Source organism: Phyllobates terribilis, unplaced genomic scaffold (assembly GCF_046119375.1).
Source record: "Phyllobates terribilis strain yellow unplaced genomic scaffold, ASM4611937v1 Scaffold_11__3_contigs__length_659146591, whole genome shotgun sequence".
Taxonomy (NCBI): domain Eukaryota; kingdom Metazoa; phylum Chordata; class Amphibia; order Anura; family Dendrobatidae; genus Phyllobates; species Phyllobates terribilis.
In genome coordinates this window covers 324,308,478-324,334,169 of record NW_027362771.1, presented here as the reverse complement: position 1 = coordinate 324,334,169, position 25,692 = coordinate 324,308,478, and the positions used below count along the sequence as shown (strand labels likewise).

General features: G+C 41.1%; 1 protein-coding gene across 1 annotated transcript in view; it reads right to left on the bottom strand.

Annotated features, from left to right (window-relative positions):
• The window catches only part of LOC141166177 (carnitine O-palmitoyltransferase 1, muscle isoform-like), a 64,043-nt gene that overhangs the window by 3,567 nt on the left and 34,784 nt on the right, over nucleotides 1-25,692 (bottom strand). Inside the window, exons 8-18 of the mRNA XM_073652627.1 lie at nucleotides 23,704-23,811; nucleotides 23,438-23,522; nucleotides 22,803-22,998; nucleotides 19,301-19,486; nucleotides 8,580-8,685; nucleotides 6,871-6,987; nucleotides 6,326-6,490; nucleotides 5,222-5,356; nucleotides 4,978-5,130; nucleotides 2,186-2,299; nucleotides 1,387-1,479 (exon numbers count right to left, since the gene is read on the bottom strand). Of these exons, the coding sequence (XP_073508728.1) occupies nucleotides 1,387-1,479; nucleotides 2,186-2,299; nucleotides 4,978-5,130; nucleotides 5,222-5,356; nucleotides 6,326-6,490; nucleotides 6,871-6,987; nucleotides 8,580-8,685; nucleotides 19,301-19,486; nucleotides 22,803-22,998; nucleotides 23,438-23,522; nucleotides 23,704-23,811 (1,458 nt within the window). The remainder of the gene's footprint in view (nucleotides 1-1,386; nucleotides 1,480-2,185; nucleotides 2,300-4,977; nucleotides 5,131-5,221; nucleotides 5,357-6,325; nucleotides 6,491-6,870; nucleotides 6,988-8,579; nucleotides 8,686-19,300; nucleotides 19,487-22,802; nucleotides 22,999-23,437; nucleotides 23,523-23,703; nucleotides 23,812-25,692) is intronic.

Genomic DNA, 25,692 nt, shown 5'->3' with positions numbered 1-25,692 from the left:
TTTTAAAACATAGGACAATGTTTAAGTTTTAGGCAGAAACCCTCTGCCACTGAGTCATATCAAAAACCTATTAAATTCTTCTAGGTAACACCTTAAACACAGTTGTGGTTTGTTTCCATTGTATTTCACACCAAAAATAGTTGGAAACAATTATTAAAGGGAACTTGTCACCTCATTCATGATGCCTAAACCACAGCTAGAGACTTCTCAGTGCTACTGCAGGTGATTGACAAGTCTCTACCATAGCAACAGACCTGTCAATCACCGAAAGTGGCGCTGAGAGAAGCCGGCTGAGGGTGGTGCCAGACTAATCTCGTCTCCAGCTGTGGTTCCCATACGGATCTTAAAAGCATTTTTTCTCTGAAACAGATCGCTTCAGAGAAAAATATATCTGGCTACAATTGTGCCGAAAGGATATGATTCATGCTGTCCGCAGTTTGGGCAGCATGAATAAGGTGACAGGTTCTCGAAGACAAATTCCACAAGGATTCTTTATTGTTCATTAATGTACCAATTGTTGTCTATTCTGGTAATAAATGCCATGTTCGTATAATAGGATTAGCACTTAATACAAAGTTTTCAGTTTCAAGAGAGCGTGTCATCAGAAAATGATGTAGAAAGTCAGGATTCTATGTTAAATGTGCTATTCCAAATAAAATGTTTTTTTTATTTTCTATTTAAGTATATTAAAAAACACAGAAATCTTGCAATTTGCACAATAGTTACAATGCCTAATATTGGGTTTATAATACCTGTTCTTCTCAGCAACCAAATGGACATAGGAAGCAATAGTCTGGCTCTGACTCATTGACTTCTAGACGGGAGTTACTAGGCATGCTCCGATCCAGGCAAATATCATTGTGACAAGAGGAGGGGAGGCGAGCTGTGACCATGACTTACCGTGAATGATGGATACTATGTTATCTAGATAGATGTGTTACCTTCCACTATAATCGTGTAGTAATAACTGCTGAAAAGTCACCTGAACAGAGCAGGAAATAGGAGTCTAGGCTTGGTAACCTTTGTGAAAATTGCAAGATTTTTGATTCTTTAATGTTTGTTTGTTTTTTTACTAAAGATAAAGAAATAAAAACTTACAAAAATGAAAGGAAAGCACAAAAAACTTTAACTTTAAAACTGGATTTCAACAAAGATATCTATGTGAAAAGTCGCATTAGGTTTTTTTTGTCAATTTTCATCCTTATTTGGCAGCATAATTATTAACAAATAAGTTTAAACACGGTCTTCAACTGGTGTAATGAATAGTTCTTTTCATCTACATTATACACTTCTATATCAAACATCTCTTTAATATTACAAAATACCCCTTAGCAAAGATCTACACAGCATTTTAATTAAATTCTAAGAAACCGAAAGGAGTCGTACCGTTTCAGGGCTGGAGAATTTACTAGAAATGTGCAAGGTGATGATATTCTCTCCAGCAAAGATGTATGATACCCCATAACCATCGTCAGCCACCTGTAAGAACGTAAATGTTTACTATAGTGATTTTGCATCATCAAATCAAAGGGAATCTGTCAGCAGGTTTCTGCTAAGTAATCTGACAGCAGCATGATGTAGGGACAGAGACCTGGATTCCAGTGAAGTAACACTTAGAATCACAGTTTTTTCTGTTCCAGATCTATCAGCGCTCAAATGTTGAGCCCTGTATAACGCCACCACACCACTGATTGACAGCTGTACGTTGAATAGTGATAGAAAGCAGCTAATCAGTGCTGGGGACATGGTTGGACTAAGAGGCACGTAGGCAGCTTGTCCTGTAGCGATAATCAGCTGATAAAACACTGATTGTATTGAAACTGAAAAACACAGGTTAGTAAGTGACATCACTGGAATCAAGGTCTCTGTCCTTGCATCATGGTGTTCTCAGATTACATAACAAAAACCTGGTGACAGATTCCCTTTAACTATTGCACCACTGTTTAAAATCAAACTTTTCTAATGATAAATGTTCAATTACAGAGTACAAAAGCAACAGCTAAACTTCAAATTTAAGTATGTATATAAATGCCTGCAGCCTTCATGGTTCATGTATGAATGTAGTTTACAGTAAATGGATATACAGATTAAGCAGAGTCTAGTAGAATAATCAATAAATATACCACTTATACTGTAAATGTGGAAAATGGGTTTCTGTGGCCGACCATTTGTTCCCATTACTTACGGGTCCAAATCCTCCTCCAGCAGAAATGTGTTCTGGGAATTCTTCCAAATCAAATAATTTCAGCTGCTGCTGTGGAGTCTGAGATGTAGACAGTCTCCAGGGCTCCGACAACACCTGTAAGTCCCACGGGACAAGATGAGTGGTCATGACATTTAATGATGCAAGTCCCTTGCAGTAAATTAATTTATTAAAATAGAAATTTCCATAGAACTTCCCCAGTTAAAGGAACACTAATATATCACACTAATACATCATGAAAATCAGAAGTATAAAAGTTCTGCAATGATTTTCCTGGCTGCTGAAAGAGGAGCTGATGGATTTTAAACTATGGACTTCTGCAACTGCAGGGACTACTGCTTTACTTTACTTTGGGATTTTCGCTGGTGGGTGAAGAATAGCGAATAAAAAGTAATATTTGTTTTTGATTTTTTTTGCAATAAAATTAGTTAAAGAAACACACCCATTAAAATCATTCTGAGATAAATCCATGTGAATGTATATGTAGTGTAGGTGTATTAATATACTTACCAATCATCGTCTTCTCCGGTTTCCAGCGCCACTCTAGTCCTCTTTTGGGCATGTAACAACCATTCTGACTTGTCAGCTCACACTAGGGTCTGTGTGAGAGCCAGAAGTCACTATTAAAAGGTAAGCCTACGGGACCTCGTTCTGAAACTCCTTGGCATACATTGTAAAAGCAACTTTTGGCTCATACATAGAGCCCAGTGTTATCTGGAGAGTTGGAACTTCAGTCCCGTGACTCAGAAGATGCTGACTGGAGCGACTGCAATAATGATCATATTAATACACCTACACTACACATATATTCTCACAAGTTTAGCCCATAAAAAATGTAAAATCATTTCTATATGATAACAATACGCTTTTTTCTAATAATAAAACATACCAGCAACACCTTGATGCTATACTGTATGAAACTGCAATCCAAAGAGGTTTGGACTTAAAGAGTTAAGTGATAAATATGTGATTGCTGGGAGTGAGCCCCCCTCCTGGGACCCCCACTAGTCACTACAATGTGTCAGGTTAATCTTTTCTCCTCAGTGAGATGGTTATTGGAAGGAGTGCATGGTCGCCCATGACCATCACCATTCCATTTAGTGTCTTAGGGATTGAGGAATGCAGTCAACTACAATACTCTGCTATCTTCATCAATCCCATAGACAAGAATGGAGTGGCAGATGTCACATGTAATCCAGCCACTGTGGGTACAACTGCAGTGAGGAAGAATAGGGGAATGGTACTCCAGTGTCAGACTGAAGAATATTGGTCCCACCAGAGGATTTGATTCTGAGGGCCCACTTTTCTTCTCCACTCAAGAGCCCCATAGCGGCTGCAAGGTTTGCACTATGAACTCTCCTAAAGGAGAAGCCAGGGCCCACCGGAGGATTCTCAGGTTCTCTGGTGGGCTAGTCCAACCCTGTGATACTTCCATTCTAGCAATTGTGGGGATATATAGCGCTTTCTGCTGTCTATGATGTCATAGGTACGGGGCTATGCTCATTCCCATATTATAATTACCATTTGATTTGTACACCGTTGAGAACTAATAAAAACGAATATAACAAGATTGTTTCAGATAGATAGGCAGCTGTGACATCACTAATGTCTTTCTGTCAGGTTCATTAGCTGGTGTGATACCACGAGATCTTTCAGTCAAAAAGTCACTGTGACATCACTAATTTGTTTCCGGCATTTTGTTGCTGTGAGAGCACCAAGTGGCTGAGTTCCTGGCTCCACAAATAACATAGGGGCTCTACTAACTGACATCACTAGTGACTTTCAGTGATATCTGCTATATCCCAGCTGCTTACAAGTGGCTCTGACATTACATATGGGTGTCAGTCTAGAAAAGGACTATAGGGAAAGATGCCTCAATCAACTCCAGCTGAACAGTTAGAGGCCAGAAGAAAGCAGCCCAGCAAACACTTCTCCCTGACACCGATGCTATTTCAAACTATGAATTTTCTGATATCAACATATTACATAACAGCATTTCCAACTAAAAACATGACTCATTACTATCAGGGAGCCTGTAACAGATGTAAATTGTCTCTTCAGAGAGGAATAGGACTAGAACTCTAGTGTCACCGATTGGAAGTAGCAATCCTAAAAGTCAATATCGACTCTCTAACGAGCCTTTCTATATGACTTGGGATAAAAGCCAAAAGCAAAATCTCCACTTGCAGACACTGTTTCGGGGTACTGCCCCTCATCAGTGCAAAGTGTGAGATCTGGTTTGGCTGGATGAGAGGTGTCTGACCGGCATCCAATGAGTAGCGTTTCTCCTTGCGGAGAGTGATATGTCAAGAACAGAAGCGCACAACCTTTTTAGTTCTGAGTGCCAAATTTTGCGATTGTACCACTCCCAATGGCCACAAAAAATGTAATGGGGTATTCTGATACGAGGTCTATATCAACCTTACTATATTTAGTATGCCATACTCTATTAAGTTGGGGTTTTATTTTGGAACATCCACTATTATAGAAAAAGAGGGCATTCTGCCCCCCTTATTTAGCAGCCCAGAAAAAAAGCAGTCAAGATGACCATACAATGAGCACTGATATCCCCATAGCTTATGAGAGTTACTGAACCCAGAGAAGTAAGATATGGTTGGGGGCCACACAGAATAGCATCGCGGGCCGCATGTGGCCCTCAGGGTATAGGTTGTGCAACCCCTGGGTTAGGACATCATTAATCTGCTGACAAGTTCCCTTTAATCTGCAGTGTTACTAAAAGATCTCTCTATGCACAACATGTTTTTAGTTCTCACCTGCTGAAGGAAAGGAGACTCAGTTCCCAGATACTTAGATACAAGGAACAGGCAGAAAAGGTGACGGTCAATTCCTTTACCAGTCATTGCTAAACGATACATTAGCTGGTGACGCTCAGCCGCAGCTCGGTAAAGAGCCAGACGTTTCTCTTTCTGTGTAAAAAGGTATAATGATCACAGTGAATTCATCTAAATATACACATTAAGAATGAAGAAAAGATAAAGAAACAAATTCTATACACACAGTTTGATTGGGATCCTCCATGGCTTTTACAAATTCACACGACTGGGAAGTACAAGACCTAACAGTTTCTGTTCGACCTTCCCGAAACAGGCGAGTCATTGAGGCTTCGTATGTCAGACAGAAGTGACCCTTATCCTGCCATAACATATTCAATAGAAATAGAAAAAAAGTCAAAAGAGAAGTCAAAATTAAGATGGAATAAGCTTAAAGAGGTTATCCATGAGTTTTTTTTTTCTTTTACTATGGGCCTAAAAACTAACAGGCAGGTAGCTGCTAACAGAGGCAACTATCTTTCTGTTCTACACGATGCAGGCTCAGAGTGGTCACCGAACGCTCCTGCCGGCAATTCAGCTGCTCCACATCAACAGAGCAGCTCTTCTTCTTCTGGGCTGCTCTGTTGATGGGGCGTGACTGCCAACGTCCTGCTGATTGACAGCCAGCTTCCCGCAGTATGGCAACTGTCAACTGAAACAGATTCCCTCTGCTTCTCCAGCAAACCAATTGTCAGCAGATAATTTGTCCAAAAAATACTCGTATTGCATTTTGTACAAGATAGTCAAGTCATAATCAGAAGTTCATATCATACTATGATGTTAAAAAGCAAATATTTGTGCACAATTGTGACGATTTAGACCAAAATACCTACCAGACAATGATAATTCTTTTGTCTGTCAGTTTTGAGCAACAAAGTCAAAACGAGAGAATTAAAATGTAATTGGACTGTCCAATAAGTTTTCAGAATAAACTGTCATGTGTACATGAGCTTCCTTTTTATTCATGTGTACTATTTCCAATGATGTCGGCACTGTGTTTCCCACGCCGGTCACATTCGTTTGTCACATGACAACTGGAGCCAATCATAGACCACTCTGATGTAATGTAGATTTGCAGGAGCGGTCATGTGACATAATGTCACATGACCAGCAGGAGGCACAGGGCAGATATCGCTAGAATTGCGCTGGTCCAGGAGGTGGTTGTTTTTTTTTCTTTTATATGGAGCACGTTAATCGTGAACAACCCCTTTAATATTTAACGGTTTAAAACTTTAAAGCAGCCAGGAAAAATATAAACAATGTTCATAGAAATGTTTGGTGGTGGATTTACCCTGTAGTGAGCCAGTTGGAGTGCAATCTGTAGAAAGGCATCAGGGCTGCTCCGGCATTTTTTGATAACTCCTTTTCCAAAATCTGTGAAGCGGAGGCAGTAGAAATCCACATCATCTGCTAGCGTTTTAGCTGTGAAATAGGACGATTCAATGACATCTCGACACTAGAGAAGAAATATGAGGTATTAGTCACAATGTTTCAAACATTTATCTGATACATAAAGCCTTTTACACACACTACAAAGATGTCCTGATCTGGATAAATGGAAGGCCACGGTGTATTCAGTCTCCTGAGACCAAACATACTTCTGTAACCTCAGCCAAGCACTAATATTAGCTAATTAGCAATAACCATTATAATAAAGTGTTGAAGATGAAAATTAAGTTGGAGAAAACTTAATAGCATAGCATAGCAAAGAATTTCATCTGTTTACTAGCACATAACACGTATTAAAACCTATTGAATCTAATTGGAGAAAGGGGCAATTTTTCAATTTTACTCAAATTCACTAAAATGCTGTTTCGAACTGTTTAAAATACTCACCATGGGCGGAATTTCCCAGTGAAGTCTGTAGGGTGGCGGCAATGAGAGTCCTTGATCTCCACGACAGTTCCCATCCTCAGTGTACCCCAGTTCAAAACAGTCTGTGGCCAGCATGAACTAGATACATTAGAGAGAACATAGGATTCATAGATTAAATGCTAAATAATGGTAAGGCGTTTTAATGAAACATGCAGGAGCATAACTTCATGCCCAAAGGTGTAGCGTGACTTCAGTTGTCTGAATATTGACCTGGGACCAGTGTCCCAGCCACACAACTTCTACAATGGAGGCATTCAGCAAATACCAGTAGCTGCACTTCGTAGGACTATCAAAGCTTCCAAACTACCAACCCTACCACCAGGTAATTGTGTGAACATGGCCCTTAGCTTAAAGTACACAGTCTCCATGCAGTATTTGTTAGAGCTTGTTCGCAAGACCTTATTTTCAGTCCGAGTGTTGTCCGTGAAAGACCTACCCATTCAAGTCTATGGATGAGTAAAAAAAATCGGTAACATAGGAAACTGTGAATGGTCCTGTAAATGATTAATTGCTGCTGCTGTAAAAAAAAAGGATTATATACGGACAGCACACAGATGACAAGTGAAAAAAAAATCGTCCCACTTTTCTGGATGAAACTCTAAACGATTCTTTCATATGCTAACGTGAACCTACCCATAGAGTGACAGTTTTGGATTTGTGGTTTGTGACTTGATACCCCACAACCGAATAATGTTGTGACTAGAAATATGTTTAATCAGTTTGAGGCAACAAGTGCCTGTGGTTACAGTCTATCAATGAAGGAATGATCTTACTAGCAGACACAGAGGCAACTTCAGCTCGCCCAGGGCAGGATCCCCCATGCACGGAACCTTGCAGTGCGTCAAGGGAAAATTAGCTGAAGAAGAAAAAATCCAGCAAATGGATTATGCAAAAGCAATAAATAAGGATGACGTCTGAAACGCGTTTGCTGTGGTTCATTACCATGGCAGGTTTTTATATATTTGTAGATTTTTTCAATAAACGTCAAGTTTTTATGGATCTCCTCCCTTTGCTGGATTTCTAACAATCTTACTAGTTACACACAGTATTGAGGCATTGAGCCCTTGGATTGAGGCATCTCTGCATTAAATGCATTTGTTTCAAACTAGAAGTTGACAATAGGATCTCATCTGGACCTTTGCTGAGTAGGTGTATGCCATCTGCCACTATTCATTCAGACTCTGTATGTGCCATCTATAGGCGTGCCATCACTATTCTGGATGCTGTATGACACAATTTATTTGGCTGTTATATGACTATTCTATACCTGGACATTGTGTGTCTGGCTGTAGTTTATCTAATTACTTTATTACTGTACGGCAACATTAACCTGAGGCTGTTTTGATTGTCCAAACTTAGAGGAGAAATTGCTCCGTAATGCCGGGTTCAGATGAATGTTGAATGTATGGAAAATCGCTCCCATGCACTAGCACATTGACTTACATAGGTCAGCATGGTGGTCATGTGTTTTCTGTTGGTCACGAGGCACATACTGACCGAAAACACGCTCCTCAGAACACATCCTTACCGCTATGTTCACAAGCTTTAAAGACTTAAGGGGAACACTGCCTGAGAGGTGAGTTATACTTTAGACTCTTATTATATTGCTATATTATAATAAATAACGTCTCTCTGTATAGGTTGAAATCAGAGCAAATTTCACAAAGTACCTCCCATAAATGTCCAATGATTGGCGCGTCAGCCCAGGAATGCTCAGCGTTCAGACCCAGCCTCCCATTACTGAACACCACCAGACTGAAGGACTTATCAAACCACCTGAAACAAAAAGAAGTACAGACAAAATCTATACATGTTCCAGATGGGGGTAATAGCAGGATCCATTTGAGTCTAGGACTTTTATAATAAAAGACTACATTTCACAAGTGACAAGATGCTGCCTGAAAAAACCTAGATAGGAAGTAAAAGTGAGCTTTGCACTATGAATCTTACTTTGCTTATATTTCCAATAAAGAAAATATCCACAATCTTACATATTGCATTCTGTCGAGTACATTTCTATGTTCTTCCTCTGTTCTTGCTACCATCAGACACTCCATTTGGAGCCTCCCTCGGCCATTTCAGCACTGTTTATACAAAGAATAGTTCTGTCTGCAGCGCTAATCTTCCCATGAAAATGACAGAAACTACTATGTAACCTGATGAAACCCACCCATTATATGTCAAAAAGGTCTGTTGGGCTCCAGTGGCATCACTTCAATGACCTGTCAGTGTGACATTATAAAAGGAAGCCACAATGACACTCTGAACACGGCCTTAGTGGCAAATGTAGCTAAAAGCCATGTGCTACAGTCAGATTGGAAGTAAATCTTTCTCCCAGAATTCCTATGCAAATAGTACAGTATATATACACCATCATCAGCCTTAACATTAATTATTTATTGACAAAGTGAGAAAAATGTGCACTGAGATCTTCACTTTTAAGCCCGTGTGGGGGCTTGTTTTTTGCAGGACGAGTTGTACTTTTGAATGACACCATTGATTTTACCATAGAGTGTACTTGAAAACGGTAAAAAAAATTCTAAATGTGATGAAATTTCACAATTGTTTTTTATTTTTGTTTTTATTTACCATGTTCAATATTTGGTAAAACGGACCTAGAAATAGGGTTCCCCAGGTCCGTACGAGTACACAGATAGCAAATATATATATTTTTTTTGTTTATTTAAGTGATGAAAAAAAATCACAAATGTGTCAAAAAAATGTTTTCGCTTTTGTTGCCATTTTCCGAGACCCCTAACATTCTTATTTTTCGGGATCTGGGGCTGGATGAGGGCTCATTTTTTTGCGCCCTGAGCTGACATTTTGACTGATAGCATTTTGGGGTAGATTTGATTATTTAATCACTTTTTATTGCAATGTTGCGGCAACTAAAAAAAACTTAATTCTGGCGGTTTGATTTTTTTTTCTCATTACGCCATTTACCAATCAGATTTATTTTATACTAGCAAAATACCCGCGACTTCACTTGAGATGTTAAATTGCTAAGGTTACATTTTCAGAGTTTCAAATTTTGTTTTTTCAACTGGTAGTAATCACCTCAGACTGATCAGAGATCTAATAGGCATATATATAGAATATAAAATACATTTATAAAGCAGAAAATGTGTGTCCTGAAAGATCTCAAATCTCAGTTATGAAAACTGCCTCACAGTCAGACTGCCCTATTTGCCTATAGTAGCCAATCAGAGCTCAGCTTTCACTTTACCTCAGCAGCTTCAATGCTGAAAGCTGCACTCTGTTGCTATAGGCAACCAGAACAGTCGTATGAGAATTGCCTCACAGTAAATGAGGCCCCAGTTACTTCTGCAACAGCCATTGCTATAATTACATGCTTTAGAGCGACTGGTTGCCCCAGCTTAGCGACTATATGGTGGCTGCCCCCTTAAGATCGAATCTTTGGGCGCTGTAGCTTTAATTCTTTAAGACAAATCTCAGGAAGGGGAGGAGATTTCGAGTTTTAATGCTCGCATTATGTTTAGTCTGGTGTTAAAGACAGGCTGTGTAAATTTTCACTCGAATTGGGTGAAGAATATGATTTTGTATTCAGCGGGCTACAACACATTTTCTATATATATATATATATATATATATATATATATATATATATATATATATACACATACACACAGTACAGACCAAAAGTTTGGACACACCTTCTCATTTAAAGATTTTTCTGTATCTTCATGACTTTGAAAATTGTACATTCATATTGAAGGCATCAATACTATGAATTAACACATGTGGAATTATATACTTAACAAAAAAGTGTGAAACAACTGAAAATATGTCTTATATTCTAGGTTCTTCAAAGTAGCCACCTTTTGCTTTGATGACTGCTTTGCACACTCTTGGCATTCTCTTGATGAGCTTCAAGAGGTAGTCACCGGATATGGTTTTCACTTCACAGGTGTGCCCTGCCAGGTTTAATAAGTGGGATTTCTTGCCTTATAAATGGGGTTGGGACCATCAGTTGTGTTGTGCAGAAGTCAGGTGGATACACAGCTGATAGTCCTACTACCACTACTAGTCCATGACAGCTCCACCTGAGAGAGGGTATATGCCCACCAAGGACAGGAACCTACTGAATAAAAGGCGGTACCTCTCTTCCGCATCAGTTTTTGTTTCAGAGCATGAGAGGGCCTCCGAAAAATAGGTTAGTACATAACTACCACCTAAACATTTCTTAATAAAAACACCCTAAGAAGTGCACACTATAAGTGAAAAAAAGGGGAGGGAATTAATAGGGTGCCGTCATGGGCTCTGTAAAATCCCGTTACCGGTAAGTAACTAGGATCTTTTCCCCTTCTCCCATGACAGCACCACCTGAGAGATTTAGAGAGATCAGACACCAGAAGGAGAGATCACCGCTTGCAACACCTTCCTCCCAAAGGACAGATCAGTAGAAGAGGAAAGGTCAAGACGGTAATGCTTGTAAAATATAGCGGGGGATGACCAAGTTGCCGCCTTACATATGATGTCGATGGGCACATCCGCCTTCTCAGCCCAAGAAGCAGCTACAGCCCTGGTGGAGTGGGCCTTCAAGTTCTCTGGAACTGGCAGATTGTTAGAACAGTATACTAAGCCAATGGTGTCCCTGACCCACCTAGCTATGGTCCCCCTTGTAACCTTAAGCCCTTTCCTAGCCCCCTGAAATGAGATAAATAGAGCGTCACTTTTCTTCCAGGCCTTCGTTACCTCCAAATACTGGACTAATACCCTCTTAACATCTACAGTGTGAAGTTTTTGTTCCTCTGAATCTCTAGGGTCCGGATAGAAGGAAGGGAGAGTAATTACTTGTGTCCTATGGAATTTGGAGGCTACTTTTGGAAGCTAGGCTGGGTCTGGTCTTAAGATTACTCTATCCATACACACCTGAGTGAACGGATGGTTAACTGACAGCATGTCCAGATCACTAACCCTACGAGCTGACGTTAGAGCTACCAGCATGGCTGTTTTTAAGGTGAGAATTTTCTCCGAAACTTCCTCTAACGGCTCAAAGGGGGACTTGGTTAGCGCTTCTAGAACCAGATTAAGGTCCCAAGGAGGCATCCTTGGAGTAGGAATAGGTCTAGATCTACTGCAAGCTTTAATGAATCTGATGATCCACCTATTCGCTGCCAAGTCGCAATTATATAGTGCCCCCAGAGCTGATACTTGTACCTTAAGGGTACTGGTGGCTAACCCCATGCTTAAGCCTTTCTGAAGGAATTCCAGGATGGCCCCAATAGGAACCCTCCCTTTGGCGGACTGACCCGAGGAAGACAGAAACTTAGCCCAGGTTCTGCCGTAGATCCTAGTCGTCACTGGCTTCCTACTTGCCAGTAGAGTAGTAACTAGACCTGGAGAGAACCCCTCCTGCGTTAGTAGTGACCTTTCAAAATCCAGGCCGTCAAATGTAGGCCCTATCTTTGGGGATAGAAGACTGGGCCCTGCCTGAGGAGATCTGGGGTGTCTGGAAGAACCTATGGATCCGCTTGGGACATTCTCTTCATCAAAGTGAACCATGGTCTCTTGGGCCAAAACGGGGCGATCAATATAACCCTCGCATGTTCTTCTCAGATCTTCCTCAGGATAGTAGGGATCAGCATTAGAGGGGGAAAGGCATAGGCCAGGGTAAAGTCCCAAGGAATTTGCAGCGCGTCTACCGCAAACGGCATGTCCTTTGGATTCAGGGAGCAAAAGATTTTGGTCTTCCGATTGTGTTTGTTCGCAAACAGATCTATCTGAAGTTGTCCCATTCGGCCGACAATCTGCTGGAATACTGCTGGATTCAACTCCCATTCTCCTTGCTTCAAGATGTGTCGACTTAGAAAATCGGCTTTTACGTTTTCCTCTCCTCTTATATGCAGCGCCGAGAGCGTAAATAGATGACTCTCCACAAAGCGAAGGATCTGGTCCGCTACTAACATCAGAGGATCAGAGGAAGGGAACTGGTAGCCCCCTGAAGATTGATGTAGGCGACTGTCGTTCGGTTGTCCGACATTATCCGGATGTGATGACCCTGAAGAAGAGAACTGAACTCTACTAGCGCATTTCTGACTGCCAAAAGCTCTCTCATGTTGGAGGAGAGGCCGGTCTTGCTGTCCGACCAGAGGCCTTGTATTGAATGATCTCTCAGGTGAGTTCCCCAGTCTTCTGCGCTTGCGTCTGTCGTAATCGTATCCGACACCTGGAAAGACCAAGGAACCCCCAGAAATAGATTTACCGGATTCATCCACCAGTCCAGCGAGTTGATTACTAAACTTGAAAGGGATATTTTTCCATCCAGGCGACCTCTGAACCGTTTGTCTGCTTTCAGGATCTCCTGCTGAAGACGTCTGGAATGGAACTGAGCCCACTGAACTGCTGGGATACAAGATGTCATCGTACCCAACAGAGACATTGCCTTCCTCAATGTCATGGATGGATTGCTGATTACGTGTGATAAGAGGGAACTGATCTTCAGTTTCTTGTCCTCTGGCAGAAGACAAGACTGGTTTTCAGAATCCAAAATGAGACCCAGGAATGATTGAACCTTTTTTGGTTCTAGTCTCGATTTTTCTAAATTTAACATCCACCCCAGGCCATTTAGACTGGCCATGACTTCCGCCAGAGCCAGAGTGCAGAGCTGTTATGATCTGCCCACCACTAAAAAATTGTCCAGGTAAGGGATAACTAGGATATCTTTCTCCCTTAGAGGCGCTGTGACTTCCAGGATAATCTTTGTGAAAACCCTTGGAGCCATGGAGATTCCAAAGGGAAGAGCTGCAAACTGAAAATGCCTTATGTGCTTGCCGAACCGTACAGCCACCCTCAGAAACTGTTGGTGTGCAGGAAAGATTGGGACGTGGTAGTAAGCATCCTTCAAATCGAGGACGCACAAATAGCATTCTGGAAACAACATTTTTATGGCCGATTTTATTGATTCCATTTTGAATGGCCTGTAAATCAAATGGTCGTTTAGCTTCTTCAAGTTGACAATGGTTCTGAAGGAGCCATCCGATTTCTTTATTAGGAAGAGAGTTGAGTAAAACCCTCTCCCCTGCTCGAATACAGGTGTTTCTACAAGAACCCCCTTCACAACCAGAGTGAGTACTTCCTGTTGCAGGGCCATCTGCTCCCTTAGGCCTATGGGGGCTGAAATCCTGATGGTGTTCCTGGGAATGTTTCTGAACTCCAACTTCCTGATTATCCCTAAAATCCAAGCATTCTATGAGTTTTTTTCCCAGGCGGGAAGGAAGTGGGACAACCTTCCTCCCACCTGGGGAGGTCCGTCACTTAGGGGCTTTCTTACTCTCGGAGGATGGACCCCCGAACATGAAGCCTCTGTTATTCGGCTTTCTGTCTCTCCAACCACTTTGGTCTCTGGGAAACTTGCTCCGATTGTATTTCCTCTTCCGAAAGGAGCTCTTATATCAGGGAACAGACACAGTAGGAAACCAATGTTTCTTGTCCGCTGCCTTATCCAGGATGTCATCTAAGGCCTTCCTGAAAAGAAAGTCCCCTTCGCAAGGGATTGAGCAGAGAGTTTAGATTCTGACTGCACATCCCCTGGCCAGCTCTTGAGCCATAATGCCCTACGGGCTGCATTAAAAAGATTTGCTGACTTGGCAGCCAGCCTAACTGAATCTGCTGATGCATCTGCAAGGAATGCAGCCGTCCCCTGCAAAAGAGGAAGACCCGACAGAATTTTCTCTCTAGAGACATTCCCTTTGATCTGGTCATCTAACTGTTGAAGCCAGATCATCATAGACCTGGCAGTGCAGGAGGCTGCCACTGCCAGTTTCAGAGCCCCTGCCAAGGACTCCCAGGCCTGTTTTAAAAAAGACTCTGCCTTTTTATCAAGCGGATCTTTTAGGGTCCCCAAATCCTCAAAGGGCAGTGTGGATCTTTTCGAGGACTTCGCGATGGCCACATCAATTTTAGGGGTTTTGTCCCACTTATTTGCATCCTCCTCTTCAAAAGAGTATCTCCGCTTAGAAGAAGAAGGCAGCTGACCTTTCCTCTCTGTTTTTTTCCATTCCCTATCTATAAGAGTCCTCTCGTTAACTGGGAATGTGCGTCTCCTCTTCTGATCTAAGCCCCCGAACATGACGTCCTGAACTGTTCTGGGAGCTTTGGCATCGGCAATACCCATTGTCACTCTAATAGCCTTGACCAATCTCTCAGTATTGTCCACCGAAAAACAAGGCCTACCGCCCCCCATCATCATCCGAAGACTCTGATGAAGACGATGAAGAGAGGTCAGAGCTGGAAGGATATTCCTTCGTGAAACGGGACTCTACTGATTACTCTGAGTCCGAGGAAACCCGTTTCTGCTTCTTCCTCTTACGAGAGGTCAAGTTTTTTAAAGAATCCCTGACCTCTGTCTGGATTAAGGTTTTTAAATCCATAGAAAAACTAGGGGACTCCTCTGCTATAGTTTTCTGGATACAACCCGAGCAAAGGTTCTTAGCGTAGGAGCTGGGAAGGCTAACTTTACATAATGCACACTCCTTATTCTTATTCTTGGAACTACTCTTTTTTGGTTCCTAACAACCAGAAAGAAATGAAAAGAGGGAAAAGGGAAAAAAACAGAGAAGAGCACATTACTAAGGTGAACTTTCACGAAGATCACTCACCACACAGCCGTTCAGACTAGGGTACCGGAGGCGGTGGTTGCCGTTCACATGAACGCTCCCATCTGGCAGAGGTGGATTCACGAGATTTCTTCTGACCAGTTCTGCCGGCACTCGTATGACCCCCACTGCTGTGGCTCTGATGATGGGAGGACTCCCGTTGCTCCGGTTGTCTCACATCTTGCTTGAGCTGTTTACGCTGCTTAGGCGCTTGTGGCAGCTGCTGTTCCTCCTGCGGCGGTGACAACTGCTGCCCAGGTGAGTGCGGCTCCTCACTCATGATGACGGGAATGCAGACACCGCCATCTTGACGGCTTCGCATCCTTTTAAAGCATAAGGAGCTCCACCTATATATATTTTCATATTATACTGTAAAATACATATATATTCTCATTTTTTTTTATATATATATTTTTCCTACACCTGCCAGCTGGCGCGCTACGCCGCAGGATCCCTCCTGTGCAGACCCAGCGGCTCCCGGCGCGCTTGCAACGGGGATGACCCAGGAAATCGTACCCCAAACAAGCGCAGACCCGGACTTCCGCCGCACTCGTGCTAGGGCGCAACACGACCCCGCACGTGCGCAGCCCGGAAGGCCTGCCTGCCGGCGCGCCCAGCCACGACCGCCGTGCGTGCGCAGACCCGGCCCCAGGACCCGGCGCATTCGGGAGAGTACTCCGGAAGGCACCCCCTCCACACGCAGACCCAGGAACAGCAGGATGGGGCTGGGAACAGAGGACCAACCGCTGTTTCTTCACGGCCTCCAGGCCGCATCGATCCCAGGATCCACTCCAGATCCCGCGAACAGATAGGCGAGGCACCGCCTAGAGAGGCTCCCATCAAGGACAGGAACTAAAACTGATGCGGAAGAGAGGTACCGCCTTCTTATTCAGTAGGTTCCTGTCCTTGGTGCGCGGATACCCTCTCTCAGGTGGTGCTGTCATGGGAGAAGGGGAAAAAAGAAGCTAAGTAAAGAAAAACGAGTAGCCATCATTACTTTAAGAAATGAAGGTCAGTCAGTCCGAAAAATTGGGAAAACTTTGAATGTGTCCCCAAGTGTAGCTGCAAAAACCATCAAGCGCTATAACGAAACTGGCTCACATAAGGACCGCCCCAGGAAAGGAAGACCAAGAGTCACCTCTGCTTCTGAGGATGTTTATCCGAGTCACCAGCCTCAGAAATCGCAGGTTAACAGCAGCTCAGAATAGAGACCAGGTCAATGCCACACAGAGTTCTAGCAGCAGACACAGCTCTACAACAACCGTTAAGAGGAGACTTTGTGCAGCAGGCCTTCATGGTAAAATAGCTGCTAGGAAACCACTGCTAAGGACCGGCAACAAGCAGAAGAGACTTGCTTGGGCTAAAGAATACAAGGAATGGACATCAGACCAGTGGAAATCTGTGCTTTGGTCTGATGAGTCCAAATTTGAGATCTTTGGTTCCAACTACCATGTCTTTGTGCGACGCAGAAAAGGTGAACGGATGGACTCTACATGCCTGGTTCCCACCGTGAAGCATGGAGGAGGTGGTGTGATGGTGTGGGGGTGCTTTGCTGGTGACACTGTTGGGGATTTATTCAAAATTGAAGGCATACTGAACCAGCATGGCTACCACAGCATGCTATTCCATCCGGTTTGCGTTTAGCTGGACCATCATTTATTTTTTAACAGGACAATGACCCCAAACACACCTCCAGGCTGTGTAAGGGCTATTTGACCAAGAATGAGAGTGATGGGGTGCTACACCAGATGACCTGGCCTCCACAGTCACCAAACCTGAACCCAATCGAGATGGTTTGAGGTGAGCTGGACCGCAGAGTGAAGGCAAAAGGGCCAACAAGTGCTAAGCATCTCTGGGAACTCCTTCAAGATTGTTGGAAGACCATTTCCGGTGACTACCTCTTGAAGCTCATCAAGAGAATGCCAAGAGTGTGCAAAGCAGTCATCCAAGCAAAAGGTGGCTACTTTGAAGAACCTAGAATATAAGACATATTTTCAGTTGTTTCACACTTTTTTGTTAAGTATATAATTCCACATGTGTTAATTCATAGTTTTGATGCCTTCAGTGTGAATGTAAAATTTTCAAAGTCATGAAAATACAGAAAAATCTTTAAATGAGAAGGTGTGTCCAAACTTTTGGTCTGTACTGTATATATACACACACATACACACGTATATATATATATAGTAGAAAATTCGTGTGTGGTAGCCAGTTGAATATATATTGATACATCAAATATTTCTGAATGTGGCAATACCAAATACAAGTATTTTTTATTTATTTTAATGTGGCAAAACGGGGGTGATTTGAACTTTTGTCTTTTTTTTTTTTTTCCTTTCTTAATATTTAAACTTTTTTTTTTACTTAATTTAATAGTCCCCTTAGGAGACTTGAAGTTGTGATTGTCTGATTGCTTGTGCTATACATAGTAGGGCTTCAGCACTGCTATGTATAGCAAAAATCACGATCTCCTATGAAAGCCGGCCGTGGGCCAGCGTTCACAGGAGGATTGTGATGACAGGCACGGGGGTCTTCAGCAGATCCCCGGCTGTCATGACAACCCATCGGCGCCCTGTGATCACGTGACGGGCAGGAGCAATGAGGCGCTTACTGTCGGCTTGAGTTAAATGCAGCTGTCAGTGGTTGACAGCGGCATTTAACTGATTAACAGCTGTGGGTGGATTTAGGATCCACCAGCGGCTGTTAGAGGAACTTGATGGCTAATTAAATCAGCCATTAAGTGCAGTGAAAGATGAGGGCTCAGCAGCGGAACCCGCATCAAAGGCAGGGACACGGCCGATGATGTAAATATTAAACATCGGTCATGAAGGAGTTAAAGCGCAACCATCATTTTTAGTTCTAAATCAATAGTACACATGAAAATAAGCAACTTTGTAATATATCTTGTCAGAGAAATCGGCTTCTTTCTGTGCCAAAAATCTCAATTCTGAGGTAAAATCTGTACTACTTTCCCATTACTTGAGACAGGAGATGGCACCTGCTAGTGATAATGTTCTGTCTGGATAGGAGGCGGATGAGGAGGGAGGAGCGCTGTTTCTAGCTCCTACTTTCTCCCATCTTCATAGAATCTTATCTGTAGCAGCTGCCATCTCCTACCTCAGTAATGGGAAAGTTTGTCCTCCCTGAATACAGATTTTACCTCATATTTGAGATTTTTGATAATGACTGATCAATTTTGACAGAGAAAGAAGCAGATTTCTCTGATAAGATATATTACAAAGTTGCTTAATTTGATGTGTGCTATTGATTTATGAAATGAAAAAGACGGTTAAGCTCTATGTATCTTTTTTCCATGCCATATCAGCTTCCGCGTTAACAAGCTGTGCTTCCATGCATCACCGCTGAGGCCAGTGATTCGATTTAGCAGACAAAATCCTATACTAAGTCATCAATGATGGCATATAAGATTAGTACGTGGAAGATCATGGGAGCAATGGTGCTCGTACAGTCAGCAATTAAACAGCAAAGTGATAGATTCTTTTTTCACTCTGACATATTCTGGGTTCCTGGTGGACAACCCCTTCAAAGAGGCCATCTACTAGATGCCATAGTAGCATAACAAAGTGGATGTTATTGAAATTCTACCTGTAATATAATTTTCAAGACTCACGATAACCATCATTTGAATGTTTCTCAGTAATATATCTTAATGGTTTTTATTTATAAATATGAATACCAATATCCCTACTAAAGAAAACACGGTATGACTTAGCAATACATGATAGTAAGTGTAATAATCAAAGTTTAGTGACCTGTTGTAGCAGTTTCCATGCAGCAGAGACTTTGCATATACACTCAGGGAGTTTTTGTCGCTCTCCTGAAATCCTCCTTCTTCAGGATCCAGACTGACAAAGAAGACACCCCGCTCAATACTACTTAATGAGACCCGATTCACACCATGAGTGAAGAACTGAGCCCGAGCCCGAGCCCAAGGAACTCTAAGGATAAAAGTTTTGCTGTTACTATATTGTATTAATGTACATTTTTTAACAAGATTCTTCACAGATAATACTTTTAAATAGTGATAATTTACATCATATAGTGGCACTAATGGAAATTTAACTTTCAAACACTATTTTAAAATTTGTGTGCAGAGATGAGCTACATAAACATAACTTTGTAAACTTTGCTTTTTTTAATTTGCACTTTCCCATGATGAGTTTTTGGTAATTTTTTTTTACGCTGCATATTTTACAAAAAATGCAAGTAACCTATTTTACTTAATGAGTGCACAAACAAAGCAGAAAATCCTCAAAATCAAAAACTCATCGTAGGAACGTAGCCTTACACAATTCTGTAGACTTGAGGGCCGTAAACCCACAGCCTTCCTTGATTGCTCAACATATATTGTCTGCATATTAAAAAACAGCTCTTCTACTGCCTTAGAGGAGCACAGGAGTTGCGAAAAGCAGTAACACAAACCATAAGGATGGTCTAGTACAAACATATCGGAAAATAAATAATCAATAAAAAGATACAAAAGATGTGGCATCATACAAAGTATTCCAATTTTCAAAATTAAAGTAAGCATAAGATGGTATGGATCTCATTAATATCCACATTGTATTGGCCACTTTTAAAGAGGTCGTCCACTTAAAAAAAAGGACCTTTTGATGTGTCTAAAATATAAATAGATACAACCTAATATACTTGTATTAAGAAAGGTGGCCAATCTGAAAGTATCAGCAATGGTGCTGTCTTGCTCCACTTCTGACTTCCAACATAGGAAAGAGTTTTTAGTGTTGCCATATGAAGTGTGCTTTGTCTAAAGGGAACTGGTCAATTGACTCTTCAATAGCTATAAAGTATATTAGTAAGTTGAATATATATGTATATTTTAATTTAAACAATGTTCATCTGGAACCATTTATATATTACACTGTGTTCCAAATTATTATGCAAATAATATTTTCTCAGATTTTCCCAAATTACCTATATGAATTGCAGTCATTGTAATTTTCCAGTCAAATAACTATTAGAGTACAATTGAAAGGTTTTTGTACAAACTGCCTATGATAACAGTATATTTTTTAAAAAATAAAACACTCAAACTGCACTCAAAATGCATGTTCCAAATTATTATGCACAGCAGAGTTTTCAACCTTTTCATTTGAATAAAGAACAAAAAAAATGGTCATTTTTGAAATTATAAGCATTAGCAGGTTATTACAAACTGAAATCAAACAGTTTTCAACTCAAAACTTTATTCTAGGTGATGTTACATTTGCACATAGGACCCATTGTCCGAAAGGAGCTTCTGAACTCTCTTGTCCATTGAATTTGTCAGGTTTTGGATGGTTTCTGCTTTAATTGTTTTGCATGAGGACAGAATACCCTCCCAGAGCTGTTGCTTAGATGTGAACTGCCTCCCGCCATCATAGACACTCCTTTTGATGATGCTCCAGAGGTTCTCAATGGGGTTGAGGTCAGGGGAGCATGGGTGCCACACCATAAGTTTGTCCCCTTTTATGCCCATAGCAGCCAGAGATGCAGATGTGTTATGTGCAGCATGAGATGGGGCATTATCATGCATGAAAATGATCTTGCTGCGGAATGCACGGTTCTTCTTCTTGAACCATGGAAGGAAGTGCTGTTTGAGAAACTCAACATACATTATGGAGTTCATCTTTACCCCTTCAGGGATCCTAAAAGGGCCGACAATCTCTCTCCCCATGATTCCAGCCCAAAACATTACTCCACCTCCTCCTTGTTAGCGTTGTAGCCGTGTTTGCATGGGGTGTCCATCAACCAGCCATTCTCCACTCCATCCATCTGGACCATCGAGATCATTTCATGCATGATAATGCCCCGTCTCATGCTGCACATATCACATCTGCATCTCTGGCTGCTATGGGCATAAAAGGGGACAAACTTATGGTGTGGCACCCATGCTCCCCTGACCTCAACCCCATTGAGAACCTCTGGAGCATCATCAAAAGGAGTGTCTATGATGGCGGGAGGCAGTTCACATCTAAGCAACAGCTCTGGGAGGGTATTCTGTCCTCATGCAAAACAATTAAAGCAGAAACCATCCAAAACCTGACAAATTCAATGGACGAGAGAGTTCAGAAGCTCCTTTCGAACAAGGGGTCCTATGTGCAAATGTAACATCACCTAGAATAAAGTTTTGAGTTGAAAACTGTTTGATTTCAGTTTGTAATAACCTGCTAATGCTTATAATTTCAAAAATGACCATTTTTTTGTTCTTTATTAAAATGAAAAGGTTGAAAACTCTGCTGTGCATAATAATTTGGAACATGCATTTTGAGTGCAGTTTGAGTTTTTTATCTTTTTAAAAATATACTGTTATCATAGGCAGTTTGTACAAAAACCTTTCAATTGTACTCTAATAATTATTTGACTGGAAAATTACAATGACTGCAATTCATATAGGTAATTTGGGAAAATCTGAGAAAATATTATTTGCATAATAATTTGGAACACAGTGTAGAGTTTTGTACATGTTACACTGATGTGGACACCACTATGACACAACACACAAAAAAAGAAAAGGACACAGAGCCACAAAATTAAGAATAAAATCATACCTTTAACAAATTTAAAACCATCAATTTAGTTCTACCTTATACTTGAGGTCCATAAGAGGAAATTCCATAGAAAAGAGGTATAACACCCACAATACCAAAGCATTCATATACCTTATATTACATATATGGAAATTTTATATCTTAATGAACTGGCCAAGAACTGGAGTGAGAAGAAATAGAGCATCATAATTCACTACCAAATGCCAAACTGCAGGTCAATTTAGAAACAGTTCTTAACTATGGTATATTGAACAGGTGGTACACCGTGTGCCTGGTACTACCTTGACACATGGTTCGCATGTCTGCTTCTTCAGGGGGTCACTATATTTTAAACACATTATAGGTCATCTCCTTTTACTTCTACTCTTATGATGTTAATGCTGATAAGAATCATTACACCGACCCTATGATACAGTTGAACCTTTGTGATTCAACCAAAACGCAAACTAAGGGCCCTTTAAATAATATTCTCCCTTTTTCTGGTATAAATTTACTATAAAACTTATACATTCTGTTTCATAATAGTCACAAGACAGTAGACACATATCAAGTGTGCATTGCTTCTACAATTTCTGGATGGTAATGTAAAACTGAAACTGCACTTGTGATCACCTGTTCAACATAAAAACAAATACTTGAATGCTGATTTCAGACTTTTCAGAAGAACACCGCAATATTTCCTTCCCTTCCACTGTAATGTGCTCACCGTTCCCCTGCTGTAAGTGCAGCCAGCTTCTCCTCACCCGGTTGTGGTGGACTTGGGTCATCAAGAATGCGCTGAATTTGTGTCTGCAACTGCCTTGGGCTAAGGAGTGTTCTGTCATCATATAGACATAGCCGGTAATAACGGCCTTTGTGATACACACATACATGGCGGCTCTCAACCAGGTGCTGGAGGTGGTCTGTGGACGGACAAAACACACAGAAGGGAGATTGAGGGATTTTTATTCTATTTTAACATAAATATTGCTCAATATTTGCCTTTAACTGTTTTAGGCCCATTTTATGAAGGCATTTACACATAACATTTTAAAAATTTAAATTAGAAAAATTAATGGATATCAGAATTTTTTTTTTATTTCCCAGCTGTAGAATTATCAGTTTATGATAAGAACTAGACAGTGACCTTTGCCAAGACCTATTAAGATTGCAATGTCGTGCTGCTACAATGGCAATTAATAATAGTGAATGTGGTGGTGCTGAAATCCAGCAGTGCAACCACATTCTTCATAAGTGGTGATTTGGCAGTACCGCACAATCTATCCTTGGCCTAAATGCCAAATACATGGGCATGGAAATTGGTTGACTTGTGTCTTTGTGCTTTCCTATGTTTGTACCCACCAGTCTCCATTCCCGGAATTCTTGTAGTATTAAACATCCTCTCCATCTGATATGAGCACATGGGGACTATGCCAAGAGCCATGACCTGGTGACAAAAGTAAGTTATAGCTGTTAACTAGATTTCATTCCAGGACGAGGTAAAAGGTATCTTCTGTGTTTGGCAACCCTCCATGGTCATCTCACTGTTCCACCCTTGTGATGGCTTTAATCTACTTTATGAACAGAAGATAACAGATTGTGACAAGCTTCATTTTGGCTTCACTTACTGGTGGTATGAGGCCCCTTTCCAGTTTTCTGCGGTACATTAGCATGGCATGTATGGCATTACCAGCTCGTGCTGCTTGGTTTGTGGTTGGATTCACAGTTAAGAAATCCTATTTCATAGAGACAAACATATATCAAAAAATAAACTAAAATGCATAGAAAAAAATTGTCAAATATGTGAAGGCTATATGTAGATGTATACACGGCTGCTTATTTTTATATATTATTTATATGGAACATTTTCAAAAGTTTACGAGGAGCAGATCGTAAGTTGCCAGTTTAAGTGAGCCAACTAGGAATAATTGATTTAATAACAGTTTGGTCTTCAAGAGGAGTTCTTGATTTTTTTCCTTCAGTGCCAAGTTTCCATTGACACTGCGCAATGCACCCGCTGACCAGCACAATGTTTGCTGATCGACGGCCATTTAATAGCCTCTTTAAACAGGTCGACCGCGCTTCAGATACGCACTGAACAATCAGTAATAGATCACTCAGTGCGCACAGGCTGTCATTGTTTTTGGCAGCACAAATCCTGTTTACACAGGATGATGCAGTACCAAGAAAGAAGATCTTTGTACAAACCAGAAGATAATTTCACATAATGAATGAGCGCTTTGCTCACTCGTCGTGTGATCGGCTGCCAGCTTAGACTGTAAGATTATCGTAAAATGGTAATAACACTCGTTCACGATAACTGTGCAATATAAATGCACCTTAAATCATGTGTAGAGGCCACCATCAAAACATAATTTTTAATTAAAAATTTAAATGATCAAAATTATACAAATGACATCCAGCAAATTCTATTTATTGTCAGTTGGCACCCTATGTAATAATCCTATCATTAAAATGCAAAGTACAAACACTTTTACCATGTGTATAACAGGTTCATCAGGGGACATGTAGTCAGACAGAACATAATTCTGTCCAGATGTTTGGCTTCTAAAAACAAGTTAGCGGGGTTAAATATTAATATACATGGACTCTGAGAGTTTTATACATACTATCATTTGCTTTTATGGTTGGCCTAAAGACCAGTAAGAAATGCACCGGCTTGACATACTGGGTTATTGGGATTTATGCATGCCTGTTATCTAAGCATCATGTATGAATACCCCCATGCCTTATGCTTTAAATAATTTATCTCCAATGCAATTGTAAGCTTTTAATGATGTCCTTGATTCTAAGAGTGCAGTCACTGGATTGTCATTGTGTTCTGCAATCTAGCATAAACTGTTGTTGGTTATTGGTTAAAGGGAATCTGTCACCAGGTTTTTGATATCTAATCTGAGAGCAGCATGATGTAGGGGCGGAAACCCTGATTCCATTGATGTGTAACTTACTGGGTTGCTTGCTGCAGTTTGTGTCTACACAGAGCATAACAACTAGCTCTAAAGTGTTAATCTCCTGCTGATAAAACCCTTATTTTATTGAAACTACAGCAACCAGCCCAGAACAGCTAGCCAAACACATTAGATAGCTATCGGCCAAACAATGCTTCCGCCGTCAGCAATATTAGCTATCTCTCCCATATACATGAGCGCTCCTGTGCTCTCTATGAGAAAGTCGCTGACTGATAAGACGGCTGGTAACATCTCTGTGAGGACAATGTGCTCAATAGACCAAAATTGGACATGCTTGATCAACATCTACCCTATCAGTTGGCTGAAGCCGCCATACACATTAGACCGTCAGCCGAACCAGTTGATATCGGCAGGTTCGGCCAACATTAGTCTAACTTGATTGACTTTTGTTACTTGTATATGCCCCTAGAGAACATATATTGATTCTAATACTCTGACTGGAACACAGAAAAGTAGTGTCCTGTTATAAAGATTGTTTTTGCTATGTATACCCCTTTCAAATGTAAAGCACCATGGAATAAATGGTGCTATAATAATAATACTAAAAAAGATAACCTAATAAACTTCATATTCCTTTCAAGTGAAAATGTATACTGAAGTCCAAGTCAAGTCAGCCAGCACTGAAAT